Source organism: Talpa europaea (assembly GCF_964194135.1).
Source record: "Talpa europaea genome assembly, chromosome: 9".
NCBI classification, from domain to species: Eukaryota; Metazoa; Chordata; class Mammalia; order Eulipotyphla; family Talpidae; genus Talpa; species Talpa europaea.
The window spans coordinates 36,808,229-36,831,215 of NC_140076.1; the positions used below are offsets into that span (position 1 = coordinate 36,808,229).

General features: G+C 40.0%; 1 protein-coding gene across 1 annotated transcript in view; it reads right to left on the bottom strand.

The window, feature by feature from the left end:
• Nucleotides 1-22,987, bottom strand: part of DOCK2 (dedicator of cytokinesis 2) — a gene marked incomplete at both ends in the record, with an annotated part of 397,682 nt that overhangs the window by 291,428 nt on the left and 83,267 nt on the right. The window contains 3 exons of the mRNA XM_084243050.1: nt 2,717-2,823; nt 4,594-4,664; nt 14,531-14,639. Of these exons, the coding sequence (XP_084099176.1) occupies nt 2,717-2,823; nt 4,594-4,664; nt 14,531-14,639 (287 nt within the window). The remainder of the gene's footprint in view (nt 1-2,716; nt 2,824-4,593; nt 4,665-14,530; nt 14,640-22,987) is intronic.

Genomic DNA, 22,987 nt, shown 5'->3' on the forward strand with positions numbered 1-22,987 from the left:
GCCTCCAGGCAATTTGCACATCTGGCAGTTAAATAAGTGCAGCCTCAAAGTAAACCACATCCCTGAGGCACAGGATACTTCGTAGGGGGAGAATTACAGGAGGGATTTCATCACTGTACAGACTTGGTCAAAAAATTAAATTCACCTTATTTAAGGATACAAAGAGCACTATGCACCCAAGAAACACAGACACCCAGTAGGTTTTTATGAAGATTGAATATATTAATTTGGAACTTGAGAATCAGAAACGGGAGTAAACTAAAGTTTCTCTTTAGGGCTATTTTGAGAAGATAGTTCACTTAGTACTTAAGAAATAGAGAAGGGGTTACCTTTAAGCTGTGCAAAGGAGCACACAGCTTTCACATGTGAACCTAGTAGGGACAAACTAATAGTCCACTGTATTTAAAAGTCCCCAAAAGGCTCTCTGTTCACCTAGTGTATATAAGTATTAAAAATAAGATTTATTCGGGCCTCCCTGGTGGCGCAGTGGTTGAGTGCTGGGCTGTGAAGCTGCCGGCAGCCTCTGCAGTGCTGGTTTGATCCCTGTCCACTGGCAAGGGTCCCACATGGCACGAAGACCTCTCCTGCTGCGCCTGCTGCTCCCCTCAGCAGTGTACTTTGTCAGTCTGCCTGTTCTGCTCCCCACTCTGGTGAATTCTCTCATCCTTCCGCACTTCTGACTGTACCAGTACTTGTATAAATAAGTAAATAAATCTTCAAAAAATAATATTTTTCATTTCCTTTACAACTGTAAAACACTAATGGTGTACAGCTAATGTCAATGAGAAGGATTTTACTGAATCTGAAACTCAGGGACACAGCAGAAGCATCAAGGAACAGATGCCATGCCTGCCCTATGACTATGCTAACCCCCTAGGGCCCCCTGCCCAGCCCAGAAGAGGTGACTCAAGTAATGGAGTTACTCTGGCTTCCACCAGGGTGGAACTGCCAACACATGCCCAATCTAGGATGGCAAAAAACTTCCATCTGACCTCGATGCTAAGCTGTGCCCCTAACAAAGAAGGTGGCTCTGAACAATGAAGGGGAGCCAAGTTGGACCCCCACTCTGCTGCCAGTGCAGAGTCATCCTTATCACGTTCCTAGCACAGGACTCAATTCATCCCTACAACGACACCATCTGAAGCCCAGGAAAGAATTGCTAGGGCAGGAAGGTGCAAGCATATTTCAAAACCTTCTGGTTGATGGCAACTTTTTCTGTCTTCTATGCAAGCCAGAACTTGAAAGCCATGGAAGACTCATATAGAAAAATCCTAGTAATGCAAGGAGTGCAATAATACTCACCAGGATTAGTAGCAAATCACCTTATACAAATGGCCTTGCACAGAGAAACCACATATATGCTGCCTTAATCTGTCACCATACATCTGTTTAAATGGTCAAGAAACTATAAATGTGAATATAAAATCACAACACCCACACTTGTTTCTCCATGCCCTTCTCCTATCTTTAACTGCAGGGGTAGGATTCAGACAGCAATTTTGGATGTAACATATTAAACAGGCATGGGGTTGGGGAGGTTAGTGAAGTGGTTCTTGAATATTTCTGTGATTACCAAGCAATTTGCATAAATATTCAAGCTTCACTTTCTGAATAAAATTCAACTGGCTGATGACTGATTCTCTGCTTTCTAAGACCTCTTGTCTCTTACAGTTTCTTGTACAGTTTGCCTCTCATCTTATCACTGCCAGCAGTATGGACAAAGAGGAATTCAAAACTGGAAAGGGTACAAAAATCAATCTCACCCCCAAATGTTTTTTTTTTTTTTTTACCACCCTTACATACCTGAGTGATGTCAGGACTGTCAAGTGTGGCTGGAGATGAGGTGAGTAGTGAAGACTGATTCAAAAACAGAGAACCTTGAAGCTCTTAAGTGTCAGAGGACTAATGGTTACCAGAGGTCATTTAGGCTAACTGAAACTTTGACCACAACTCTTGCCCTAATACACTGTTGCCCCCTGCTCTCCATAAAACATCATTACATAAAAAAAGGCAAAGCCCAGTGAAGCTGTATAATATGCTATTACTGAGTAATAACAATAATGATAATATTAAGAGACCAGGAGATAACATAGACTATATGCATTTGATTGTCCATAGAACGAGAAAGTGGAACTTTCTTGGGCCTCTGGAGAAAGTGTGGGGGTGACTATGTAGGACTACAGGGACCCTTTTCATCTCTACCCTTCCACATTTTGCATTTGATTCATGTAAATGTATTACCTACCCAAAAACAATTTACACGCTTGAAAACTAAAAATAAATAAAAATAGTAAATTCTCATTCAAATAGAATCTCTGAGATGGGTTGCAGGAGTCTATTTTAACCACAAGCTCCCCAGTTTACTCTTACATTCTTCAAATTTTGAGAAATTCTCTGGTACAAGGTCTTTCTACAAAAAGGAACATCACCTACTTCCCCTGACAGTAAGTGTTAACCAAATAGGGGAAAAAAACCTCACAGCACTATGACCTGAATTATCTGATTTCAATCCTACCAGCTCATTAGACTTTCTTAGAAAACAAACAATGCAACCTAAATGTTCCTAAAATAAATTTAGATTCTGATATCTAAGTTTTTAGTTACTTGCTACTTTTCATGATTATTCAGACCAAGAGAGCTGCTAGAGAAGGTTGTTCTGTCCTATGAACACACACACATCAATACCTGACTAACTAGGACGATGCTTTGCACTCACCTTGCTTTTTAAAGAGGTTGCTTTGGACTATCTCATTCATAGACTGGACCTTCTGCTTCTGGAGTTTCACAGGGGGGATGCAGGTATAGAACTCATACAGGAGTTGGCTGAGGACAGGAAAAACAAGAGCATGAAGAGCCTGTGAAAACCAGCACCGCTTACCTCATTACACTTACAGGGTTCCTGGACTGTGGACTCTGCAGTTCTGTGGAGGCAGAAATGATGTACATCCTGCTCCCTACCCCCAATTCCTGGCATAGTGTCAGGTGGATAGTAAGCCTTCAGTAAATGTGTGTAGCTGGTGGTGAATACTAATAGCATTCCCAGATACGTGAAAATATGAAAATAATACAAATAGGCCTTAGTGTACCAGGCACATGCTCTATACTTTACATCCTTTGAGCCATTAAAACCTCAGAGCTCTATGAGGTAGGTCCAATACTTATTCCAATTTTATAAGTGGAAAAGCTAAGGTTTAAAAAAATTAGCTAACCTTCCGAAGATTACATAGTTCAAGATTCAAAGAAAGAAGGATTTAAAACTAGGTTCTGACTTCACTATAATGCCATTTTACTCGCTAATGTTTTATTCTCAGTAGTGATTTCTAAATCTTAAGATTAAAAATGTTCCTTAATTTAAAAAAAACTATAAAAAGTTAAGTTAGAAATAATTTGAGACATCAAAAAGGACAAAGCTCTTCCCAAATAGAATGAAAATGAAAATACCCTCGAAACGAAATTATGGTCCTGTCAACTTTTCAAAATAAGCTCATTGTGCTCATTAATTCTTTCCAGTACTTATGGAGCATCAACTTAGGATGTGACAGCCGATTAGAATAGATTGAGTCTCACTGGCCTGGGACTAACATTATAATGGACGTCGACATACAACACCTGAAGCAAAAAAATCAATACAAGGCAATAGATGTAATGAAGAAAATAAATAGGGAGTATGTCAGAGAGTAATGGTTTAGAGTTGGAGAGGAATTTAATTTATTTACAATATTCAGAGGTAGCTTCTCTGGAGAAGCTATCAATTAGTTTGAGACCTGAAGGATGGAAGGAGTCAGCAGAACTTTTCCATATGCACAGAAAAGGACATCAGTAAAAAAACTGATGAGATCTAAATAAAGTCCAGAGTGCAGGAGTGAATAGAACAGTACCAATGTTAATTTCTCAGTTTGGGTAAATATATCATAGTTATACAAAATAGTAACATGATGGAAATCTGGGTAAAAGGCATGAGAGCATGTTGTACTATCTTTGTTACTCTTTGAGAAAACCTCAAAGTATTTTAATAAATAAAGTTAATTTTTTTAAAAAAGTTAAAATTATTTGAACTCTTGGAACTTTAATGAATTTAAAAAAAAATTAAGAAAAGGGTATATCTGGCTCCAGTGTCCCTATTATAACAGCATAACCACATTGAAAAAAAGTGTGTTCATCTCATGAAAGGAATGGAATTAAGGAGAAAACAGAATGGATTCCGTCTTCATTATCCCTTTAGATATCCATAGGCTCTTCTCCATTTGCTACTACAGGGCTTGCAGGGCAAAGACTAGAACCTCAAAAAGCCTTTAAGTCCAGTGGAAACAGAGACATTTATACCAAGCATCAGCTTTTTAAAACTACATGTTTGAATTCTGTACCATTTGTATCTCCAATGGATACTCACTTAATAGTTGGTTTTCACCAAAGTCTGGCACAACGAAACTAAAATATAAAATGCTACACTGGAAGCTGAGTGTATAGCTACTTTCATGTGTCCTCCCTGTTCCCAAGCTGGGTGTCCATCTGGAATTCCACACAAGAGACCTCCTTTCCTTCTGAACCCTTGGTTTGCCAACCCAGAGTCTAGGAAAGTACATAAACTCTCACCTGAGTAGCTTCGCATCAAAAACCATTTCCACATCATGAAGGACAGATGGGATGTATTTTAAAGCTGCCACCTAGGTGGAAAGTGAAATAAACATGAATGATGCCCACATCCCACATGGGAGAATGATCCTGTTTCCCAGGCGCTGCTATTCAAGGCTGTATGTAGATTGAAACATCAACTTATACTTCTTTGTATACAGAAGGAAGTCATAATTTCTAGCTTTAAGGAGGCAGAAACACATAAGAAGGTAAGGAACTTTGAGATTACACACCTGTAATAAAATCCTGGTTTTACTCCTTAGTAGCCATGCAGTTTTGGACAAAACACTTAACCTCTCTGATGTGTCTATTTACATCTATGTAAAGCAGCAGAAATAATACCTATTTTGGAGAATTGAGAAGACTGAAAGTGAAATACGTGAGGGATCCAACAGAGTCAGGCATATTTTTAGAACTCAGCATGTAATAACTACGTTCCCTTTCAGTGAGTATTGGAAGGTAACGTGTCTAAGTTATAATGTTGGTGGCAAGGACGGCTTGGGCAGTTATTTATATTTTTTCTCCCTGGACAATTTGTGAAAAAAATGGGCATATTTTTGTGCACAAGATAGTTTGGACAGCTGTGCTTTTGTGGTACATAGCTTCTTTCTTCTTTGCAAGTTAACTGATGCATATAGGTGTGAAGACACACCCAACATTCACTTCTCCCCGCCCTGCATACACACGACACCACCATTTGCTAAGCAGCAGGAGGAACACTACAATTTCCACAGAAGTTGTAAGTCACAGAACTGCATTTTTTTTTAATTTTGTTTTTCTTTTTCTATATATTCCATGAGTTCCATAGTCAACATGTATCACCCTTTAACAATCAGAACAAAATGAAAACAAGAAAAATTCCTTTTTTAAAGAAAATTGTATTCCTAGCCCAGTATAATTGAGGTTCTTAATAAAATAAATAACTATTATGACTATTCTCTGAGAAATTTCAGGGAGACAGTGTTCTGAATACCAGTAATAGATTATTTTGCTAGACCTTATTTCAGACCCTAAAAGGAAAACACTATTTTCATAAATAAGAAACCTCTGACAGATCAATATTCAATAAAGGAGCCCAAGGTCATAAAATTAATAAGCAGGAGAACCAGGATTCAGATTCAGTCACACTTCTTTTAGAATCACTCCGTTTAGAATCACTCTTTATAGCCCTTAAGTTATATGCCCATCTTACTCAAATAGCCACTGTCCCTCTCTATGTCTCCATTTTTTTTAATCCTGGTTGTTTATGATTTTTAAATATCAGTAAAACATGTTGGAAATAAAACAAATTCACTTAAGATAAGGTATGAGGGTATCCCTGTTCCCCGTCTCCCATATTCTCAGAACCAGAATGGATTCCCCAGGACACCAATGTCAACATGGTTGTGAGTTTCCTTCCTACATTCTATGCATGAGCCCAAGTGTGTCTGTGCATGCATGTGCATGTAATTTACATAGTTTTGCAATTTGCCTTGTACAGCTAACCATATATCACCAGTATCTTTGCCTGCCATTTTCTAAAATGTGTTCTTCATTTCTCACTGCAACTCAGTCATGCTCATATGGGCACACCATGGCTTCTATAATTCCCTCCTCTACTAATGGGCTCCCAGTTGTCTGTAAATTTTAGTTATTATAAGATATGTGGTAAGAAAATAGTTAACATGTTTGTGTACCTGTAAAAATCCCCATATTGCTCAAAAAGGAATTAATGCATCAAAATGTGTGTGTTCATAAAGATAGAGGATGGATGGATGGATAGATAGATAATTTAGGAAACGCTGTTTTATTACCATAGAAAAAGTGGTAACATTTCCTTTTACTGTCTTTTCACATAACTTTGATAGCATTTGTTAATACATGTTCTAATTTTTGCTAATCTGATACATAATTTGTACATGTAATTTGTAGTTCTTTGGCTTTTAGTGCTGCTGGGTACCTTTTTTCATGCCTTTTGAACATCTGTATTTACTAAATTGCTTGTTCATAGCCTTTCTTAAGGGGGTGGGGAGGGTTATTACTTCTTGGGTTGTGGGATTCTTTGTGTACAGTTATTAACCCTTTCACAGTAACATGTTTTCTAAGAATTTCCTCTTGCTTGTCCTGTTGTTTATTGCTTATCTTTCAGCTTTGTTTATCATATCTCTCATTGCACTGAAGGATTTTAATTTGCATGCTGCCAGATTTGTCAGACTTTCTCTTTTTAGTTATTGAATTTCTGTGTTGAGAGATTTATTCTTTATTCTTTAAAATCCAAATGACAAGAGATAACAAGATTCCAAAGTCAAAACTATGTTTGATAGGGACACCCATGTCCTGTAGGATGATGTTAGATATTCTGTGAGGAGAAGGGTTTGCAATAAAATAATCACATAAGATAAGGTATTATCTTGGGAAACTCTAGCTTAAGCAAAAGCAAACCAGTGAGTCTTTTTTATAACTACAGAACTTTTTTCAGAATTTTAATATGCTGAGATGCATTATGATATTCCTCCAGGCAGTCAGAGGATACAATTATTTCCTCTTCATTGGTCAATAATCAATATCAGGAAACACCAAACACATACATACAGTAAAAGCAGATCCTTATGTGGCTGGGCAAGCAACAGAAAAGAGTAAAATGGGATGAACATAGGCCAGTGGGAAGTGATGAGGTATGAACCCATACTGTATCCAAAGAATGAATCATTTTGGTTTATCTGTTTGAACACTGTGCTGGCCAAATCAGACACAACTGTAGGCCATACTTCTCCCATGGGCAGCCAGTCTATACCGTCTAAGCTCTGCAAAGATACCATGTGCTGGGTACATGCCCTGAAGAGGCCAGTCTAAGCACTCAGAACAAACTGTCCTTTATTTACTTTTACATCAAATAATGTAGAACTCTGGGCCTACCGGGACCAGGGCAAGAATCTCAGGTCCTAATGGGCTCCAAGTTATACAGAGATTTTATTTATTATAAGATATATGATAAGAAAATAGTTAACATGTTCGTGTATCTGTGTTCCACTTGGTACCTGCATGCACCCAGTGCTCCACGGGCATCTATGTGTGCCTACGCCTATTTTTTTTGCCCTATGAGTCTTGGCATCTTTGTATGAGGTAAAGAAGAGGTAAAATAAAGTATAACATACACCTGGTGTAATGTCCAGCACACAGTAGGCTCCTAAGGGATGTTTGTGGATCCTTATCTTAGCTCTCAAGCACTTGCCCTCATTCCTCAGTGTCTGCACAAAGTATAATGCTTAGTCATCCTAATTAAAATCAAGTAAGAGAACAAAACCCTCAGCAAATTGGGGAGAGCCAGGACTTCAGAGTCTATAGCAAGTTGTTGGCTTTCAAGGGCTGCAAATCATTCCAGGGCTTTGGAGTGATGCTGCAAGAATAGCAGACACCAGAAGTCAACATCAACACTCACACTTAAATGCTTCATCCATTAATGGGGAGTTGCTGGACAGGGCTGGGAGAAGGGCTGCTTCACAGAAGAGCCAATCCTTCCAGCTTCCCTTCGCTGGGCTGGCAATAAAGCAAAACAAACTGAATAGCTGTCACACTGCGAATCACAAGGTGTTATCAACTCAACTGGAGAGTATTAAACTTCCATCTGGTCCAGGCAAGCTCACAGAGAAGTGACAGGCCTGTGGTTTTCTTTTCTAATGGGGACAGCCCATTTCTGACCCAGGAAGTTTGCCAAGCCTGTTGTCACAGCCAGCACTGGCCCCAGGGTTCCAATGCACTGTCCTCCCCTCCACACAATACTGCTGCAACTGCGAGAGGTAAGAGCAGGTAAGCTTAGCGGTGCTCTCACTAAGCACCTCCAGATGGCAGAGCAGCTAAGCCATAGGCCCTCTGGAGACATCCATGTTTCTAAGTCTGGACACTAGAACATGTCAGCCTTTAAGACCTATCTTTTACATAAATTTTAAGAAAAAACACACATATGTTTATATGTATTTATGGACAAATATGCATAAAATAGGATCATCAATCATAGAGTTTTAAAATAGCAACTGCTTTGGAAACTATAAATGTCTAATACTGTGCACGCATGATCTCATTTCATTCATTCTCTGTGAGTAGATACTGTTACTCCAGTGAGGAAGCTGTGGCACAGAGAGGTGAAATAATTTTCCAGAAGCCACATAATTAGGAGCATAGCAAAAATATTTACCTGATTCCATCATGCCCCGGAACAGTGTGTTCTGCCACTGCCCACCTTGTTCTAGGAAAGGCTTCCTGTCTTGGCAAGTGGAGGTTTGATAGAAAAGAGAAGGCTAGTTGGAGGTGGGGGTGGGGAGGATTACATATAGAACTTTCCCCCTTTTATGAGGATTACCTTGTGAAGGTACAGGTTTTCTAACATCCCTCAGGTTAAGGATCCTACTGTATATATATACATATGGAGATTGCAAGAATGGCTACCAGGAAACTGTTTGCCAGCTCAGCAATTAGTTTACTGTGTGGCACCAAGTGAATTTCCTAGATTAATCATCAATTCCAGATTCCTCTGCCAGCTCTCAAAAAAATAGCAAGACCCAAAATCAGAGAGAAGTCACAGGAGGACACTTGAGAGGATTGATTTCCAGATGGACTTCACCACAACTGATCACCCTGGGCTGCTAAGAAACAGTAAATGTTTTAAAAACCAGACTGCTGTACTCCCTCAAACTCAAAGGGAAATTTTCTTCTGAGTTTTTGCAAGCCTCTCTCTTTCTCTCTCTCTCTCCACCCCCTCTCTCTCCACAAACACACACACACACACACGTATGCACTGTAAGCATGAACTGTATCAGTCTTCTGGACAAGAAAAACATATATTGCAATGACAGGAAGTCTTACAAGAACACTAGACACCTTTCTCATTTCAGAGAACAGACAATATTCCCACACCACCAATTTTCCATCTTTTATTTTAGTCAACTCATGAATGGTCAAGGCCCAAGAAACTGGACAATCAAATGTCACAAGAATTCACCACTACATGACAAGAGAAGGCAGCTTCCTTAGAGATTCTGAGCTGTCCCTGAGGAAATTCTTGAGACATTCAGCCTTGTCACTAATCTTTCAAGGAAAGAGAAGAGGAACCAACAAGTTCTAGAACATATCTCCATGCTTTCTGTAACACCTAAGGCTTGCAGGAGGACAGAGAGTTCAGTTCTTAAAACAGCTGGCTGAAGAGGAAGACTGTTGACAGAAGGCCAAGGGGATCACTTTTCTCCATGAGGCCTATGGGAAGTTAACTCTGTGCTCCACTTTCCTCATCAGGAGGATGAAGGGAATCATGTCACATAATTCATAGTGTTTATGTGAAAAATGTGTGTTTTTGCTATGATGGTAGCAGCTTCATTGGAACTCATCATCCCCATTGCTGACTCTGGGATGAGAAGGGGACAAGATTATGGAATCATTCAGAGGTTTGAGGTAAAACTGCCACTTCTGCTGTTATTACACATTGCACCTCATTTCTCCTGCCTCTGGCAGTCAGTATTCAAGTGAGGTCCGCTACTCAAGAAAGGACCATGGTCTTTCCTTAGTTCACACATTTGAACATTTTACATCAATTAGTGAGGAAAATAAAGAAAAGGAAGAGGTATCCTTAATGAGCTCCCCTTCATGACAGTGGCCCAAACATTTGCCCATCTTCCTGTGACCTGCTATCATTTATTACTTGCCCACCTGGAATTTTGCCAGAGATTTCATTCTTTAATGAAACTATTGATACTGTGATTGGTTGTGATAAAGAACTCAAACTCTGGACTTACGAAGTCTGGACTCAAGCCTCAGAGCTTAAACTTCTTAGCTGTGATTAAGTTGTTCATCCTCTCTATGCTACCATTTCCTCAGCTATAAAGTAATGATAGGAAGACTATTTGCTTAATAAGGTGTTTTTATAAAAATCAAAGGAGCTAACAATACACACACACTTATACATACATGTATATATACACGTGTATATATGTGTGTGTGTGTATATGTGTGTATAAAGCTTTTAGCTTAATGTGCAACACAATAAATGCTAAAACACAAAACTGTGGAAAACAGTATTCATTCATTCAGCCAAAAGACATTCAAGTGCCTATTAAATGACAGCCCAGCCATTTGTTCAGATATTGGAGATATAACCCATGCCCCTGCCCTCCTGGGCACTCCAGAGGCCATCATGATGACCAAGGGAGCATGCATGCCATTCAATATGCATATGCATTCATTTCTACCTGCACCAGCATTACGATGAATTATAGAAGCACAGATGTATATCATGGAATGCTTTTACTCACATTTGAGCTACATCCAGTTCATGAGTATGTGGTGTTCACCCTCTCAACCCACCATCAGTTTTATCAACAATGGCTGTGGGGCCAGCACTGCCAGGGACTTGTGAGCATATGCTCCATTGTTGAAAAAATAAACATCAAAATCCCTGGCCTAACCTATTCTTTGTGGCATGGAGAAGAATGTTAACTTTGGATTTAAGAGATCTGGTTTACTAAAATCCTAATGTCACCACTAGGGATATATATGATTTGTGAAGAATTATTTAACTCTATCAGCTTTTCGTGGACATTGCACACTGATGCCTTGCAGATCTCTGGCAGGATGAAGAGCCTAGCTTCATGCCTGGCACATGGTAGGCGTTCAATTAATGGAAGATGTTTTTAATGTTCTTTCTTCCCTTTTTGAACTGCTGACTTTAAATTCTCCCCAGTTTTGGGTGAGCTGCTGATATGCCAATTCTGAACAATATGGAAAACTACAGAAAGCAATTCACAAAAGCCAGATGAGCCTTAGGAGTGAGAAATAACTTGCTGACATTAAACCAGATCCACTCTACTTCAAACTAAAGCAGGCAAGAATTAGGATTTTCAACCACAGGCAGCTCCCCAGTGGGAAACGTAAAGGCTGAACAAGGAATGCCAATCATTGGTATCCTACTCCACAGCTCACCCACACTTATTGCAAATATTGTGAACAAATCCTAGCTCTCTTCCCACTGCACCTCATGCAGACTCAGAATCAAGGCCCAGTGGTCTTGTACTATTTCACCAGGTGAAACTTAGTCTCCTTTTTTTTTGTTCATAGAGTCCATGTTTGTGAATTTATTCTTTCTGAAATCTATATCTGTGCTTCTTGATCTAAATGGATGACTGGGTATCTTAACAGTGTCTAAACCCATGTGACAAAGTTAGGAACACAAATAGCCCCTTTCACATTCTGCTCTAGTAAAATACCTCTACACATTTCTGTTTTATAATGAAGTGAAGGAGGGAGAGGTATACATGACTTAAAACCATTTAAATTGAACCATGTAACAGGTTCTATAAACCATGCCTTACATATATCACTATATTTAATCCTCTAAATAATCCTCTATATTAGGATTTTATAAAATCCATTTTATAAAAGATAAAGGAGGCCCTGGAAATTGAAATGATTTGCCCAATATTACACACCCAAGTATGGATGCCAAATTTTCACTGTACCCCCAGTTCTCTGGCTAGAAATCCAAAACTTTGGCTAAGCCCATAGACTATTCTGTGTGTCAGGTTAGCTGACATCACATGGTCTCTTCTACCTTCATTAGCCCATTCCTCATATCCTAAAACAGCAATGACTTTTTTCAATTGGTATCACTCTCCGTATTTGAATATGATTTTAATTTCTTCTTTTACAGTTTTCAACAGCTGTAGAAATAGGTGGACAGCATTACTGATTTTATGTAAATCCCTGATGCTAAATTTGGCCATTAGAGAAATTAAAAAAGAATGAAGTCCCTTTCCATGGTGCTGGGGTAGAAATGCATAAGGAGAAAGCAGCATAATCTGGACCAAATCCCAAGAAAAACAGGCATTTCTATCACAGCTACCCAAACAAAAGGAACCTGAGTTAAATGACTCATGCCAAAACCAGAGCAATCATGTTAGTTCTCCACCATATTTGCATAGAATTTTATAATTTGCTTTTTTGCAGACAATGTTTATTTGATCCTCACCTGAACAATAAAGTTTTATAGATGAGGAAACTGAGACACTGAGATTTAATGAGCAATATGAGGCCATACCACTGATCAAGAAGAATACCTTCTTGACCCAGGTCTCCTCTGGACTGTAAATACTATTGGCTCAGCTCTGCTTCTTTACTTCCTTTCTTTCTTCTCCTTCTTTTACCCCCCCTAACCTCCTTGTTACCTCTCTCCCTTTCTTCATCATAGGGAAATAGGTGCTGCATTGGAAAGAACAGTTCCATTATGGCTTTGTCCATCAGGTTTCTCAAGATCACATGGTCCCTCTCCATGAACCCTCTACATCCCAGGAGGATCTGTTCACTCCTCCCCATCGGGTGGCTTTGTCCATTCATCAACATTTCTGCTCCCTCATAATTCAGCTTCTTGGGAGCCTATTTCAGAAGTGAATCTGTGCGATAGCTTCTCTCACTCAAACTGTTAATTCTGGGCTCCCACCTGATACCCAATAAAGTAGGTGTCTCTCTGGAAGCTCAGTTGCTTCCACTATAGCACCATGAGGTGACAGGTTCCAGCTGTCATACATTTCTTCATGATATTCCAGTTCCTGTTATTCCCTTGGCTTTAAAATAATGAGGGGTTGAAAAGTAAGGGGAATATTTTTTGTTTGTTTTAAATCCAGAAAGAGGGAAGAGAAGGTGGAAATTTTAAGACTGAAGTCCCTACTCATCCCAGAGAAAACAGTCACATCTCCAGGAGGTGCCAAACATACAGTATAAAGAACAATGTGCTGTGGCAGCTCAGAGAATGGTCTTTAGAGCCATGCAAGAAGAGACCTGAATCCAAGCCTTTCTGCTTCCTAGCATGGAAACTTGAAGAAGTTGTATCAACTCTACTAGTTTCAGTTTCTTCATCTATAAAAATGGAGGTCTTAAAATCTCTCCCAAAGTAGTTCATTCAGTCATTTGGCAGATTTTTATTAAGCATAAACTATAATTAGTACTGTTTCAGGTACTGAGGATCAATGATGAACAAGGCAAAAAGCCATTTCATGGCTCTACACACACACACACACACACACACACACACACACACACTAAGTTCCCTCTCCAACTCAAATCAAAGGAAACTGTTAGCAAAATGATTCCCAAACTTTGTTTTACATTACAATCTGCAAAGTGAATATGTAAATTAGCACCTAAAAGGAGAACATCGATTAAAAGACAAGACGCAATCTGTATGAACTCATTGACTTAGATAATGTATTTGCATTTTCTTATTCACAACCCACTGGCAGCTCCTTACTTGCAAGTAAATTCTGTGAAAATTATGACGTTTCCCTGAAACAGCCTCTTCATTTAGCCTCCTTGCTGATAAGACAATGGTGTAGGCTGAAGGTTTCTCAAAGATTTAGAGAATTCACATATTAGCATCATGCACCACTAATTAGAGGGCCCTTTTCCTCCAAAGTATATCTGTTTTTTTGGCAATTAATTTATTTTATTACATTTTTGTTAATTTTTAGACATCATTTGATTTCAGTATGTTTGGTTAATTAAGGAACCTCTCAAATCCCAATAGGGCATCTGAGTTTATAGTGTTGAGAATAAAAAGTGAATGATGTGAAACACTGCCACCTTAACTACTCTCACTGTTAGAAGTATATCAGGTTTGACCTATTTCTTTCTAGGTAGCAAAAACTTCAGAGCTATTTTAAAAGAGGTACTTTTACCTTTATGGGAAACGAGTAATAAATGTGTTTTTTCCTGCCCCAAAGATAGATCCCTTAGTTGTCACAATCCTTATGCCACACACCAGTCTAGGTATTCAATTAACACAGGGCTGAATATTTCAGCAAAAGTAGACATTATTTCACCATGCTGTTATTTCTTGAAGTACCAAATGAAAAGATAGATTTTTTTGGTAGCATAAACCAACCTGCAAAAGGATGGTTGTCTTATGTTGACTTTTCATCAAGTTGTTGATGGATTCAAAGAGCCTTCTCATGGATTCTTCAAACTCCATCTGTTCTTTGCCTTCATAAAGCCTGAAAGAAGAGGCATCTGAGTATTTTCTCAAGCAAACAGGCAATATCTTTGAAAGTGTATGCCAACAAAAAACTTCATTTAAAATTGAAAAGAGAGAGGTGTGGGAGGAGGAGCTAGGAGGAAAGAGAGTTGATTCAGCCACTTTTGCAGGCAAAATTCACTCAAGGGCAACACAACCATCTACCATGCTGTGCAGAAACCCTCCAACTGGCACTGTGTAATGAATCTGCCCCCTCCCATCACTTCATTTACACCTTAAAGAAACTCGAAGGAATGAAACTTATCTGAGCTATGGTGAAATAATTAATAATTTCACCCTTCTGCAAGAATCAGAGGAGAGATTGGTCATCACCTTTTCAAAGTGACTTGCAAACATCAAGGAGAAATATTTTGAAACATGCTGTCCTTCCACTTGGCCATTGCCTGCTTGTCAGATGAATAGAGGCATGTCAGGAGCATCATTTCCCTGCCCTCTCATCTGAGGAGTATACTTATTTCCAAATTTAAACCTTTGGTTCCTCTATTATAAAGGTCTTATGCTGCTATTGTAAAAAATGCAAACACAACAGAAATGCATTACCCCTGTTGTGAAACTCCTCATAATCCTATTGAGGAGATGAGCTACTATTAACATTTTGATGACTATCCTTCCAGAGATTTTCAATGCTTATACTAATATACACATGTGACTTTCTATGCAAAATTTCCTCTCTTATAAAGATCAGTCTCCAGGCCCCAAGTCTTCTTACCCTCTTGGCCCAGTCTTGGAGCATTATTCAGCCCAAAGTCTTCCCAAACTGGTCTTTATTAGTCTGTGAAAAATCCACAGCCTAATCTGTGGCATCCTGTGCAAACACTGAGAAGAGAGCTCCTGCCTCCAATTCAGATAAAGAGTGTCTCCTGTCACATCCCTACACAGTCAAACTCCCCTGGGCTACTGGCCATGGTAAAGGTGCTTTGCTCAGATAAAGCACAGACACACTTAATGGGTTTGTTTGCTCTGGCAATCACAGGACTATGTCCATCACCATCACCTCAGCATTGTCTCATGAAATTCCCACTCAGCCCCTGTCCTTTTCTTTTCTTTCTGCCACTTTTCTACTTCCTATCTCTGCCCTTAACTGTGTTTCTCTCTTTTGATCTTTTGTGTATTAATCTCTCTCTTTCTCTGGGTATCAATTTCTCTCTCTTACTTTCTCTTTCTGTCTCTCTCTTAGTCACAATCTCTTTTTCTTCCTTTTCCTAAGTAATCTTTTCCTAAAGTTTACTTCCTGAAGTAGACACTTAAGAGGAAGCCATATAGAATAGTTCATTCTTGACAGGGACCTTAGCGATTATGGCTGACTTTCTGGATATCTAGTTCAAGGTCATAGACAAAGATATAAGAGGAGCCTAGAGTCCTTCTCTCCCCACCCTCTCCTATACCTCTACCTCTCACCCCTCCTCTTGCCCTCCACTTTTCCCCCTGACCCCTCTTTTCATCCCCTACATTAGTCACTCTTGGATCTTGTAGTCCTGTTGGAACAGAATTGTGCCATAGAATTTGTGTTCTAAAGTGACTAGTCTACCTATACTAACTGAAGACTGAAGACTTTATTAAATAACAGCAAAGATTATAGAGCAATGCCATGAGGTGGACACCATCATATCCCCATTTTACAGATTTCAGTTTAGTCAACATGCCATGGACTTCACAGCAGTCAGTGTGAGAGCTAGTATCCAAAGCTGGCCCCGGGCACCAGAGCTGACCCTTGCAATCAACTCACAGCCTACTTTGCTCTCTGTTTTTCTGACTCTCCTGATACACTGGTTTCTCACAAAATGTGGCCCTATGTGCAAGCGCGGCAAGGAAACCAGCTTACTCACCAAGTATTCACCACATGCTTGGCCCCAGTAAATATTAGTTGGCTTGCTGTTGTTAATTGTAGGAACAGGAGAGTTATTGCAACCATTTCACATCATGGCAAAGGACACAGAAAACTCTCAAGAAATTGAAACTTGCCCCAATTGCTTCAAAGCTGAAAAGATATCTGGCAGGCAAGACGAAGGCATCCTAATTCAGAGTGGTGATACTTTTCCTATGAAATGGTGCTGTTAGTTTTTCTTTGTTACCAAAGTAAATCTAATGGATGATCGATGTTCCAAGCCTTTAGCCTTGAAATTCTTTACTCTTTCCACACCCACAGCTGCCTAAAAATGTCCAGTGATATCACGCTCCTGTTACTGGTCTACAGTGTCTCCCAACAATAACACAATATTTAACACCATAGTGGAGTTGTCATTATTTACATACATATGGAAGTTGTCTGTAAAGTATATGGTGTGTGTGTGTGAGTGTGTGTGTGTGTGTGAGTGTGTGTGTGTGTATGGGGTTGGGGTTCCAACCAGGTCCTTCTCTTAGGAACCACCTGTGCTGCCTACAAGAATGGTCCTACTGAATAACCTTACTCACCACCACTCTCACCCCCACTTCCCCACTTCCACAACGGAGTGATCCCAAAGCAGCTTCTTTCTCTCTGGACTTTGTCATTTTTAACAGAAAAACCAAAAAATGAGCTTTGTTCTAAGTCACTTGATGGCAATGCTGCAGGGGAAATGTTCTCAACTCCTGCCAGAGATCCCTGAAGCTATTCTGGTTCCTGACCTTCTCTTTCCTGGTTAACTCTTTTTGTACTTTATGAGCTGCACAAATGTCCTTCCAAATCAACAGCTTTTTTTCCTTAGATGAACTCTGATTGGCTTTGCTGTGACCTTTCCTTGTTTGAATCTGTGTGTGTGTGTGTGTGTGTGTGGTGGGGGGGGGGCGGGTTTTCTTCCTGCAGCTCTCTATAGGTCCAAATCCAGAGCTATAGACACTAAACCAGATTGTACACATGAAGAAATTGAGGGCCAGAGTGGGGAGGTGACTTAGCATCACCTCTGTTTTTTAAATGTCATTTGAGTGAGATGGGGAGGCAAGACTATCAGGCTATAAGTCCAAGTGAAAGCCTACTCAACTTTCACCCTCGTAGGAAACTGAATTTGATTTTTAACAGAAAGGCACATGTGATTTGCTCTAGGTTACAGACTAAACCAGTGGTATAACTCACACAAGATGTCAGCATTCTTCTTCTAACCTCTGAGAATCTAACAGGAGGGAAGATGACTCAGATCCCAAGAGGCCAACATCAGGGTGGGCATCTACCTTAGTGGGGATCCAAGCTGCTCCCTGTTATTCATGTCACAAGTTAAGTACCTTAATACCACACTCCAGTCCAGCAAAGGAAATATATTCTACACATGTGTCAGTTTTATAAAGGATAAAAGATAACTCTATGGGGAAATGGCTTACATTTTAAAGTAACTACATTATTAAGTAAAATTGGTATACTCATCACTTATATGTGTAGATTTTTTAAGATTTATTTATTTATACAAGAACTGGAGTAGAGGCCAGAGGAGCGGGAGGGTGAGAGAATTCACCAGAGAGAGAGTGGGGAGCAGAACAGGCAGACAACCGAAAACACCGCTGAGGGGAGCAGCAGGCAAGATAGGAGAGGTCTGCCGCGCCATGTGGGTATCTCCCTGGCCAGTCAGGAATCGAACCATGCTGCAGAGGCTGCAGACAGCTTCACAGTGCTGCGCATAACCTGCTGTGCCACTGGGGAGGCCCAATATGTATATTTTTAAGTCTGAGAGTTTACTTGGTGGAATGGAAAGTACAGTTGGAGGAAATGACTACAGTTGAGAAGAAAAAGCAAACAAAAGGTTATTTAGTGTAAAGGGCTTTGCTATCTAGCCAAACTTCTCCAGACACTGTCTGTCAGCCTCAGATGAATCTTGTCCATGATTTTACTTTCCCTATTGATAAAACAAAGACATCATGCTCACTCAAAGGATTATTTTAGGATGGGGGAAAAAAACAATGAGATGATGCCAATTAATACTGTAGCTGGTCTGGTAGTGTTAAGTAAATATCAGCTCTTCTTCTTATTGCTGTTGTTGATTCCTACGCATGAAAGTAATCATACTGGCAAACTCTCTGACCTGAATCTACATAAATGAAAGGGCTATTTTGAGGAAGGAGTGACTAAGGCAAAATAAATACACAATGTGGAATAAATAAACTGATGATGGGAGGCCATTCAGCACTGTGGAGCCTCCTCTGAGAAGCATGGAGAAGGAAAAAAAAATAGTGCTTCATCTATCTGCAAGGTTTTACATGTGGCCATGAAGTCAAGGGCACAGCAGAGGCAGTTTCAAGGTCCTTTTTTAGCACTGGGCTCTGCTGTAGTTTCAGGAGAGAAACATTTTTTTTTTTTCCTGGTTTCAAAACGCCTAGAAAGATGCTTCAGAAACCAGCTGATCCTGCCAGGGAACGAATTATTGAAGGGCCCTAAGGCCCAGACCACAAGGAAAAGTGGAGCAGCCTGCAAGGCACTGTTCTGGGGCAGGGAGTCGACCGCAGCAAGCTCTCCAGCTCCCAGTGCTTGGATAAATATAGCAGTGCTCGCCGTGCATGTGATTCATTAGGAGACACTGTGCACAGCTGAGCACTCACTAAATGCAAATGGGGCCCCATATGGTGTATACAATGCTTGATACCACCTCTTCCACACAGGTACACAAAGCCTCAGCCTTAACTGGAGACATCCACCTCAGGCTGGTGGCCCAGGGGAGCAGAATCTAAACCAAGGCAACCTGAGCCCATGGAAAGTCAGTGGGAAGATCTGCTTTAGAGCTCAGGGGTGTAGCTTTCCCTGGTTCCTGGATACCATTTCATTTTCTATACCTGAACCATTTCCAGCTCTTCTGAGTACATTCTCAGGCATCTTCCTGATTTCCTTGCTGCCTCTTTGAGGCCATATAGACATTTGAGTAAGATTATATAGATTATATAGCCTGTGCTGCCACTTTTTTTACTGGGATTGACCTTGACTACCTTTCTTAATCTCTAGGAGGCTTAGTTTTCTCATTATTAAAATGCTAGTAGCCCCATAAAGTGATTACAAATCAAATAATGCATCTCAAACAAATAGCACTGTGCCTGGCACACAGTAAAGACTCAACAAATGTTAGTGGTTGTATTTTTTCCCTTCCCTTAACGAGAAATAAATCAGAAATCTCGGGCCTCCCCTGGTGGCGCAGCAGTTGAGCGCTGGGCTGTGAAGCTGCCTGTGGCCTCTGCAGCACTGGTTCGATCCCTGGCCGCCGGCCAGGGTCCCACATGGCATGATCCACCGGCGAGGGTCCCACATGGCATGAACCCTCCTGCGGGCCCACTGCTCCCCTCAGCAGTGTATTTCACCACTCTGCCTGTTCTGTTCCCCGCTCTTGCTCTGGTGAATTCTCTCACCCTCCTGCGTTTCTGACTGAACCCAGTGCTTGTGTAAATAAATACATAAATCTTAAAAAAAAAAAATCAGAAATCTCATAAACACAATTACCACTTATTGATCGCCTACTGTGTGCCAAGCACTGCAGTGGAGATAAACATGGGGAAGACACCCTGCCTGGGGAGAAATCATGAGTTAAGCTGGCAAGTAAATCATGGCTTGCTATAGAGTAAGGAAAATTGAATAATAAAAGTTTAATGTTATTATTGAGGCCTTCATAAGGGTCAAGCCCTGGGTTAGCTTTTTCACATGGATTAGCTCATCAAGTAAAGGCTATTATTATCTATATTTTACATATAAAAAAGAGAAAAAATAAAGCATGCATGAGCAAGGCAATTGGAAGCACAGAGGAAGAAGTGGGGACTCTGGCTGACACTGACCACAGCTTTGCCATCTACAAGGTGGTACCTCTCAGCCCTTAGTGCCCACTCATGCCATGTCACCAACAATCACAGTCCGCCCTCCTATTTCTTTCTTGTGTCCCAGGAGCCCTAGAAATCCCCCTTAGGATTAGATCTGGTTCCCAGTCTCTTTCTGTCTCCCTCAAGCAGTCACCTCTTTGCTAATTTTGTTCTTGGAGAGACAACACCTGACTCATTTCACAGGCACCTGGGAGCAAGAGCAGATTATTGGGAGATTCTTAAAATGAAGACTATTTTATTTTTTTTCATGTTTTTTTTATTAAATAATAAATTTTATTTTTATATTCCCCCATACAACTGCACATGCCCCATTCTGACCCCAATCCCTCCCCTCCTGGCCCCCACACCCCAAAAAGTGTCTCTGGTTCATAGTTTTTTGTTGATTTTGATTTTCACTTTCTTTTAGTTATTCTTTAGTGAAATAAGCCAAAAAGAAAAAGAAAAATACCGGATGGTCTCACTCATAGCAGGAATCTAGAAAACTTAAATAAGGGATCATGAAGACTCTTTTAGATATCTCCATGATCTTATATGGAACTGAACAAAATCACATACACAACAACGTTGCAACATACTATTTTGTTTTGTGCCCCCCAATATGATGCTGAGCACTTGAGGAACACTGTAGAGGACAGCCAATTACTTAATTAATTCCCTTAGGTGAATGCTATGCCATTCACATAACAGTTAATGCAGACTGTCACAGGGATCAATGCTTCTGTGTCAGACTACTTCACTGTCTCACCACTTACTTGGCTGTCTTCTCCCCTAGAGCATATGCTCCATATAGGCAGAGGTCATGTTATAATTCCCCATGTCTAGCAATAGACTTGGAACATAAAAGCTGAGTTACAAATAAATACATCAAAAAATGAAAAATTGTTAAAATAATGAAATCCAGCACCTTCAATGCGACTATGCAGAAATGTCTTCTGAATCCAGAACTTAACATGGCTCAGCTATTAACAGTACTCAAAGAAGATCTCAAGGATGGTATTAATAGACATCTTCATCCATATAGATGTTTTAGTGTTACCTTTACTACTAAGACTATTATGACTAATAATACTTGCTACTTATTAAGCATTTGCTGTGCACCAGGCACTATGCTAACTGCACAAGGTCATTCAACTACTAAATGGCGAGTGAGAATTTAAACCCAAGGATGTCTGGCTCCAAATTTCACTCCTTTAACCACTAGGCAATACAGCCTCTAGGGAACACTGCAAAATAGCTGATTGCTGGGAACTGAAACATGTCAGAATGGCTAGCAAGAAAGCATCATTTGCACAGGAGATGATGTTTTGGGAAACCAGATGACTGACTCTAGTCTTTTTCTATTCAAAATGACTATGCTTATCTTCCTATCCATCAACCAATAATTTATTTTATTAGAGTTAAGTGTAAATGAAAAGAACCACTGAGTCACTCCCACAGCCATTCTATGGTTTCAGAAGAGTCATTACCCTGGGTAACGCAAAACATCCTAAGGCCGGAACCAACATACTGTTATGCTCTCCTTCTACCCTGAACTTAGGATGAAAAATAATTGTAGACAGACAAGTGGCTGAATCTGTGTGAAAATTGTCCTTGCAGGTATTGATCCTACTTATATAAAGAAAATCTTCAGTGCACTCAGCAGGCATATGTAAGCCAAAGCAACAGGGCTGGGACAGACTCATGAAAGAGAGGGTTCACTTCCTGATTCGCATCTTCTTGCATGATCATTTTCATCATTCCCACCTTGTCCCTCACCATCAAGATATATGGATCTGAAGGGAAACTGAAATTCCAGATTACAACAAAGAACTTTGGTACAATGAGCCTGGAAGAAGCTGTCCAACTCAACAATGGTCAGATATTCCCTTCAGAAGAGAAACAAAGTTGAAATGTCAAATAAGTAATATTTTGTCAGAAGAAAAAAAGTAAAGCTGTGAAAGGAAAGGCTAAGGTAACTATAATATGGCCTGTGAATTATCAAGCAGTCCTGGTGCCCAGAGAGAACTCCAGGCAGATTCCATTTAATTGAATACCAACAGAATTGATAGACCTCATGCCAGCTCCTGGTACCAATCCTTTTGTCAGTGACAAAATCATTTCTACTTAAGCTATTCCTTTTCTTGAATCTGATATTTGAGGAGGGATCAACCCTTAGGGCAAACTGCAAAGACATTTCCCTAAACAGTCTTTTCCTATAAATCACTCCAGGGAAGAATGATTTGTAGATGAGAGGAAAAAAGACAAACTTAACATGTGGGGATCCTGTTTCGAAAGTGTCTAGAATGAATGAGAAAAATGATTGCAATCGCTGACGAAAAACTGCCTCAGGTGGAAGTGTAAACAGTCTAAATAAGAAAAAATGAAGTTAACATTATGGAAGAAATGAAAGAAAAACAATCTATCTAAAACATTCACTTTACTTTGAAAATATGGCAACCCTGTGTAATAAATTAATAGTAAGTAGGTAATAAGATGCAGGCAAAAGCCTTGAAAAGAACTCTAAGTTATGAATAGAGTATGATGTGTGCCCCATGCCATTCTTCATTCTAC